Here is an 8,067-nt window from a genome sequence, read left to right as displayed (position 1 = left end):
TCAGCCCAGCCCGGGGGCTCCTTGAGGATCCTTTTCTCCATGGCTGAGCACACAAGCTCTCCCATGGAGTCACTTTGTCTCTGATCTTTAGTTTTCCTCCAAACTGGAAAAATACGTCCCTTTGAAATTTTAGTGAGAGTGGCAGAGCTGCCTGTCTCCCAGCCCCACGTGTGTCTGAGAGCCATTTAACTGTGACTATGGTGACAAATGTCAGTGCAAGCCTTGCGCTGGAGAGAGCAGTGAAGGAAGGGGCATTGGAATTAAAGGATGAAATATTTATTTGGGAGTTTGACAGTGCTGGAAGGACAACACATCACAAACGAGAGGACTCTTGGGGTGGACAGTGCTGAAAGCCACAACTGAATCCATTGGGCTGTAAAACTGCCACAAGATTTCCTCTCCCTCCCCACCTCCCACTCTTTCCAGAGTCCTTCCCTGCCTGGGAAGGTACAGCAGGGCTCAACATCCAGGAATGGCCCAAAGCTGTGGACCACCAGACAGATAATTGTTTTCTGAGGAAGGGGAATGACAGTCCCGCTTTGCTTTAAATACCAGCCATAAACCCTCCGATTGATGTGCCATGGAACTGGGAGGTCCTGGCTCTGGCACTGGGGATGCTTGCACATGGCAGCCTCGTTGGAAGGTGGAATGAAGGCACAGATGCTCCACAGGGAATCAGGATCACGAGCTCCCCTCTGCCTCCATTCAGGCTCTGGCTGGCAGGTTTTCTCCATTGCTGGCCCTTGGTTTGCTGGGGATGTATCTCAGGGCACCCATACTTTGATCCTAGGTGGTGGGGCTGAGGGTGGGGAGTGACTCTGAGGCTGGAGACAACCTCCATGGTGGGTTTAATGTGTCAGCCAAATAAAGAAGCTAAATCAAAATCCATCTCTGTGTGGTGGAGAAGCTCCTGTGCCTCATTGCACTGGGATGTCCCATAGCACCACAAGATCCCATCCTTGGGGTCCCGCTTTGCTTTTCCCAACCCCAGAAGGTACCAGGATAAGATAAAGGGTTTACACAGGATGATCTCAAGAAGCTTCAGCCTTGTCAAGAGGACTGGATTGGCAGGACATTAATCTCACAATTACCTGATAACTTTAAATACAATCATGTAATCAGCAGGAACCTGTAATTATTATTTATGTGCATGGTGCTTACTAAATTGCAGTGCTCTCCAAGGCTCTGTGTGATGAACAAATTAATTCTGTATCAAAAGAGCTTGACCAGAACTCTGTTTGTGTCTGAATTTCACTTGTAAACATTGATGTATGAAATGAAATTCAAGTTTAATTGGCCCTCCCTCCTGCTATGAAACACATTACATTTTTATTCTGTGTTAGCTCAGCTGGCAAGGGGGAAAACGTGGAGGACTTTCTCCAGCTCTGATGGCTTGTCTGGAAAACCCATGTGGGATTCTCTTGGATGAAATGGTGTAGATACCTTCATGGAGAGCCACCTCCATGCTCTGGGCACGTGGATTTGAGGTAGAAAGGAGAGCAAAAAGCCGTTGGACCAGTGGGATGCTGAGCCCAGTGCAGTGTGAGGATGCGCCCATGGAAACTGGGGAGGGGCCATGCCAGTGTTGTCTTTTCCAAAAGATAAACAGGCCCTGCAAGTCCTTGTGAGAAGGATTGAAGTAATTTTAATCAAACAGGACGGAGAATACACACACTTCTCCAGCTACGGAACACAGAGTCACGCCAGGTGGGGCAGACCACCAAGAGGAGAAGAGAAAAACAGTGATGTGAACAGAGATGCTTGTTTGGGTTTCTTTCTTTGGTTTTCAATTTCCAGCTTCTTTCCACCAAAAGACCCTGCTTTAGAAAAATCCAAATTGAACACATAGCAAATAATTTTTTGGCAATGTCACGAGCAGGGATGACAAAAAAAGCTCTTTGGGGCATTTCCCCTTCTCCATTGCCAACAGATCTTTATTAACTCCTGCCAAAGTACCCAACAGAGAAACCAAGACACAGGAGAAGACACAAGTCTACTCCTTGTAGGGCAGCAGCAGAAGGTATCCATAGAGCTGGAAGCTGCCACTTTTCCCATTGCATAACTCCAGGGCTCTTTTTCACTCCCGTATTTTGGAGAAGGGGCAGTTTCTGGGACTGTTGGCAGTGGCTGAACTTGAACAAAGACTGAAACAGTCAGTGCAGGGTATGGTCTGTGTTGTGGTCACTGCATCATACCGGGAGCTGTTGCTATTCCCAGCAGGTTATTGGAGTCAATGGGATATTTTCAATGTGGCTGCACTGTAGCCATGCAGGTAGAAAACCAAAATGGGAAGGAAGTGGGGGGAATTTGCTCCAAACTACTGAATTTCACAAATGTTTGAAGAAAGAACTGAGAGGTTTTTCCCTATGCTTCCTTTTAAATTAAAAAAATGCAAGATTTTATTCTTTCTGTGGTATATCTGAAGAAATCACAGAGTACTGCAATGTCAAAGATGCTTAAATCTCCCCAGGGCAGGAAACACTTATGCCTATTCTTTATGGTGGGGAAACTGAGGCACAGAAGTGTGAGGGGGCTCACACTAGACCCTGTACGGCCCCAGTGGCAAAATCCCTGGGATGCAGAGGGCAGACAGCCCATAAACCTGCTGTGATCCAATCCCTGCCTGGGCATCCCCAGACCTTGAATGCGGCAAGGTAAAGGTGGCTCCAAAGAGGTCAAGGCAAACCCCTCTGCTTGCATGGACCTCTCTGCTCAGCTGCTTTCCGTGGCCCCATGGAAGAGGGCAGTGGGAGAGGGAGAACTGGGGACAATCTGGTGTCCCCAGCTTGGGTACAGAGATGGGAAGGGAGGGAAGGGAGGGAAGGAGGCTGCTGCTCCTCCAAGGCACTTAACCCCAGTGTGGGGATGGTTTGGTCCCATCCCCTGCACAAGAGTAAGGAGCAGCTTTGGGCTGGGCCCACCTGCCCAGGTAAAAGCAGGGCAGGGAGGAGGGGGCAGAGCCAGGGCCTGTCCCTATGGTAGCTGCCTTTGGGGACCTCAGCCACCGCTCCACTGCAAGGCTCCCTCACCTTTCCAGCCTCTGAGCAGGGACATGGAGTCAGCCTGACGTCCAGGGCTTTGCAGAGACCTGTGGATCCATCTGGGCTGGACCAGAGGATTGGACTAATTCCTGTGCTTCCCTCCAGATCAAGCCCATTCTCTGTGGCTGCTCAGAGCCCCTAGGACCCATCCCCATGGGAGGGGGGTTCCCTCCCCTCTCCCACCCCATTGCTTTACCCCATCCTTGGTGTCAAGATGAGAAATGACCTGGTCAGACCAAGCAGCAGTTACAGGACATCTGAAGACCCAGCAAGAGACACAGGAAGGACTCAGCCCCAGTGGTACAAAAACACAGTCACATGAAGCAACGTTTACAATCACCCCAGGGCTCTCCATCCATCCTATTCCAACACAGAGGTCTTTGGCTTCTCTAGAGGGTTCCCCCCTGCCAGCAGCATTCCAGCATGTGCTCACTGGAAGGCTGACCCAGCTTCCCAGGGAATTAGCCCCATAAGCTGCCCCAGCAATGTCCTGTCACCTCAAAGCAGACAAACTTGAAAACAGCAGTGACATGGGACATCATGCCCAGGATGGAGCCGGCGGAAGGCTGCTGCAACCTCTCCAGGCTCCTCTGGCTCCTTCTGCCACGCCAGAAGGTCATACAGCTGCCAGGGAGATGACAAAGCAGCGTCGCAGCTGTCCTGTCCTCCAGGCCTGCCCAGCACGTGCGGCAGGAGCTGTGCAGGTGTCCCATGACCGAGTGAGTTTGTGCTCTCCTTGCGGGCGGGGGCCACAGGCAGGACCTGGCTCTGTGCCGTGCCCCCTTCCCAGGGGTTCCCCACAGCGGGGATGTCGGCTCCCGGTGCGGCCGCTCGCTCCCGGCTCAGACAGCTGTGGATTGCTTGATGCTGTGGAAGCTGACGCGGGTCGGGGAGGTGGGGATGGACATGGCCCTCGCCACGCGGGCGCGGATGGAGTGCTTGTCCTGCCAGCGGTGCCACCGCTTCCGTACGGCCGATCGCACCTGCGCGGGATGAACGAGGGACCCCGAGTCATCACGCACAGGCTGTTCAGAGGCACCAGCCATCCTTCTCCTCGGTCCTCCAGCCAAAAAAGCACTAATAATGTCATTTGGTAACAAAACAGGTTAATGTGGGGTAAACTTTCCTGAGCCAGCAAAGGTGTGGGAGCATTTGGAGGAGGCAGAGGAAAAAGCTGCCCAAATATTTGGCCCCAGGATTCGCTTCTACTCTCAGCTCCTTTACTTTCTGTTGTTTGTGTTATGGGTAAGAGCCTGGGAGATGTTCTCAACCATGTGCAATCCACATGTGCACGGGGCTCACCCTGGGGAAGGATTTCCCCAGGATGGGGAGGACCCTGGTCTCTGCTGCACCAAATCACACAGGCGCACCTTGAGAGCATCTGTTTTCCGGGGTGGATCTTCCCCCTCCAGAGGAGGGGATGGACAGCAGCCATTCCTGTCTGGGCAAAATCTGGGGCTGCAGATGTACCTGGGGCTGGAGGTGAAGCAGCAACTCTGATCATCAAAGACCTTCAGATGGGGAATTAGGGACAAGCACCCTCCAAGCCCTGTGCAGCACTAGAGCCTCAGGCTGAACTTGTCTGCTTGCAAGGAAAGGTGTAGACCCCCACAAAAAACCCCAGCCCCTGTGCTCACCTCGCTGTTCAGGAAGCAGTAGAAGACAGAGACAAAGAAGCCCTGGAAGGAGACAAGCAGCAGAGTCATGGCCAACAGGTACCCCCAGGCCAGGAGCTTTGGAACAGCCCTGGGGTTTGGGGATGTCTGGTTTTGGGAGGACACAGAAGGGGATGAGGCATCAGCTAGGATGGGCTCCTCCACATGCCTTGGTGAGAGAGGACTGGGATAGAAGCCAGTGTGGAGGACCATTACCTGGAAGGACTCCAGAAAGGAGTTGAAGTAGATGAAGACTATCCTGGAGATCTCATCCTCCCCTGGATTGACAAAGAACAGCATGTAGGTGATTCCCAGCAAGGGCAGCAGCACCAGTGTGGCCTTGACTGCTTTCCTAGGGAGAAAACAGGGACCTGAGCTGCCACAGTGCAGCCCTGGGCACAAGGACTCTGCCCATCCCAGCACCAGCATGGCTTGGACTGGTCTGCTGCGACTTGAAAGCCAGCGACTGGGGGAGGACAGAGCCAAGTTGGGCTGTTTTCCAGTGCAATTCCCCCAGGGACTGGGCTGGTTTGAGCACTGGGCCCCTGCTCTGCTTCTCCACCCAGAAAAGGGAAGTGATGAGCAGAGGCCTGACCTTGAGTGGGCATGGAATGATTGCTTGGCTGATCTACAGCTCAATTAAAAAGGAATTAAAGAGGGTATAATAATTCACACCCTTCAACATGGGTTTATGAAAACCTTTTCTCAGGTAATTAATTTGATATCTTGATGAGATTACAAGTGCAGTTTGGGAAAAATCATAGTGCTGAAAAAGAGAGTGTGGGAAGGATTGGGGCCTGGCACCTCATTCCTTTGGATCAGGGGACAAGAACAATGCCAAGTCATCGTTTTTTGCTTAAAGATCCTGTTAATAGACAGATTCCAACAGTAGATGAACACAGGGAAGGTCATCCCTGGAGGGTCTGAGCTGGGCAGGGAGGGGGTCTGGAACCTGTTTTGCATCTCTGACCTGGAGGAGAGAACAGTCCCTGACACAAATGGGCTGATGACATGAAGGAGCTGGAGGGAACTGAGGACAGGAGCTGGAAAGCTACAGTACAGCACATTCCCTGGTGTGGCTTCTGCAGGGGAGAGTCATGGCAGCAGGGGACACATCAGCCTTTTACCATCTAAGGTGAGCAGGAGCCCTCCAGGGCTCTCTCTTGCCTGGTTTAAGCAGGAATGCACAGTCTGTAAGTACCAAGTTCTTCATGTCTTCCTGTCCCACAGAATACTTCTGGGAAATGAAAATGTTCTCCTGGCCAAAGGGGAAAAACCCCCCCCAAAATGAGGCAAATGCTGGAACCAAAGGTCTCTCAAAATTGCTGACTGGGGCCAACCAGCCTTTTCCCAGAACCTTTATCTTTGCTTACCTCAAGCTGAACCCCTCATCCCCGTTCAATACTCTGTGATGAGGAAAGCTGGCATTTCCCAATCATAGAACCAGAATTTTTCCATTTTCAGCTGAAAAAGCCACCCTCCACCTCAAAACAGCTTCACTTGACCCAGCACACAGAGAGATTCCCCAGTTCCTGCCCACAAAATGATCCAGACAGAGGCAATGATGATGAAGCCCAAAGTGTCTTCTGTTCCAGGTACTTCAGGGAGCTGCTCTGACCGTGCACCTCTACGTTGTCTGCAAAATATTCCCCAGCAGGCAAGGAAGGGTTAAATCTTCCTGCCTTGTGCTGTGGGAGTACTGTCTTCCTCTTTACAAGGAGCTGTTGAGTTGGCATCGATTCATCACTCCTTCCTCAGCCTTTGCTTTTCTGTCAAGCAGTGATTTAATTCTCACCTCCATGCCAGGATTTGCAGCTCCCAGCCCAGAGAGCTCATCAGGTCCCACCACAACAGGCTTTTGCAAAGAGACTCAAATCCCAAGGGTTCACTTCAAAGGCAGAAACAGCCATCCACACTCTACATCACAAGGCTCTCCCTGGCCAGGAGAACAATCCCAGATTTAACGACCGTGTGCCTCCAAAGAGCATTTGAGGTGCTCTTAGGTCTCTCCATGCTCCCATCCCCTTGCTGCCTGGCTAATGGGGCTGTTCCCATCCCCACTAATCATGGGGGAACCCAGTTCCTAGGCTGGCTTCCTGCAGGGTCGCTCATGCTCTTACCTGTACTGGATTGTCTCTGACGTGGTTGAAGCTCGAAGCTTTGTCATGAGGATTCGGACAATGTTGAATAGAAAAATGAAGTTGATCTGGGAGGAACAGGGTCCCTGGTTAGTGTCTGCTCCCCCAGCATTTCCTCCCATTTCCTCAGCAACGGGGGGGGGGAAATGGGGAAATGGGAATGTTTCCTCTTGAACCTGTTTTACTGCCCTCCATGCACTGTGAGAGCACGTCTGCCTTGGTTGTTTTTAGAACACTTGAACAATAAGGTTTAGGAGTTTAGTCAAGGGATCAGGGCAGCAGGGCATGCCAGGAGATTGCCAAGGAAGGACAAGCACTAGAGAAAGGGCTGAAGGTGAAAAAGTTGGAGGGAGAGGAAGAATGTAAGGTGCAGAGTGGCTGTCATCACAGCCAGGATCTGCCTGGCTGCTCTCCCGGCTGCCTAATTGCTAGTGAGGGAATGGAAAGGCATCCCTGGAGCTGAGCACAATTGAGAGGAATTATCAGTGGCCAGGCTGCCTGACGGGCTGGGAAATGGGAAGCAGGATCAATTATTCTGTCATGCTGGTGATTTTTACTCCCTTGAGTTTTCTCAGGAGGGAGGGAGGAGGAAGGAACAGTTCTGGGGCTTTGTGCATGGCTTTCACCTGCAAACAGGGGCTGGAGCCCCAGCTTGTGACCCGCCACCTCTGCTCTTCTTTGTCCCTCCCCAAAGGACAAAGCCCCATCAAACTGTGCTCCATGTGACCCTTGGTTCAAGCATTGCTGCTCAGCTGGGGGCCAGGAACAGAGAGGTGGAATCGGGATCGGGGAATGGAGTCAAGGATCCCAGGCTTCTGCAAATGCTTGGCAAAGCATCCACCCACACCCAAACAGTGCCAGGGCAGGGATGGAGTGACCTACTGATGCATGTGGGAGTCTGCTGATGGGACATCCCTGTCAGAGTGAGGTCTCCGGGCTCCTTCTGCAGCCCATCCCAAGCCCAAAATTGCTCAAGGGGCAGTCTGGGTGAGGGGCAGTGTTGCTGTGGGGCAGCAGAACCAGCCCCAGCAGAGTGAAGGTAAAGGAGGGGGCAAGACCCTGTACAGGAGCAGCTGTGTCCCACCTGCATACAGAAGGACTCTGTACTCAGCACATAAGGTCACTTTGCTCTTACCAGAAGCACCAGGATCATGGGGCCTTGGTAAATGTAGTCAGTGTAAACTCCTGCTCGCTTCCCAAACCAGCACCTGCAAGGCAAGGACAAGGGAGGTC

General features: G+C 52.1%; 1 protein-coding gene across 2 annotated transcripts in view; it reads right to left on the bottom strand.

The window, feature by feature from the left end:
* Positions 1–262: 262 nt before the first annotated feature.
* The window catches only part of CRHR1 (corticotropin releasing hormone receptor 1), a 30,517-nt gene continuing 22,712 nt past the window's right edge, over positions 263–8,067 (bottom strand). Inside the window, exons 9-13 of one of the 2 annotated variants that reach the window (XM_032091659.1) lie at positions 7,970–8,042; positions 6,817–6,902; positions 4,913–5,048; positions 4,679–4,720; positions 263–4,024 (exon numbers count right to left, since the gene is read on the bottom strand). In XM_032091659.1, coding sequence (XP_031947550.1) covers positions 3,884–4,024; positions 4,679–4,720; positions 4,913–5,048; positions 6,817–6,902; positions 7,970–8,042 — 478 coding nt within the window. In that variant the 3' untranslated portion in view covers positions 263–3,883. Of the gene's footprint in view, positions 4,025–4,678; positions 4,805–4,912; positions 5,049–6,816; positions 6,903–7,969; positions 8,043–8,067 lie in introns of both variants that reach the window. The other variant, XM_032091660.1, reaches the window with a different exon arrangement.

Source organism: Corvus moneduloides, chromosome 26 (assembly GCF_009650955.1).
Source record: "Corvus moneduloides isolate bCorMon1 chromosome 26, bCorMon1.pri, whole genome shotgun sequence".
Classification (NCBI taxonomy): Eukaryota; Metazoa; Chordata; class Aves; order Passeriformes; family Corvidae; genus Corvus; species Corvus moneduloides.
The sequence above is the reverse complement of the archived record's forward strand: the minus strand, read 5'-3'. Positions and strand labels throughout refer to the sequence as shown.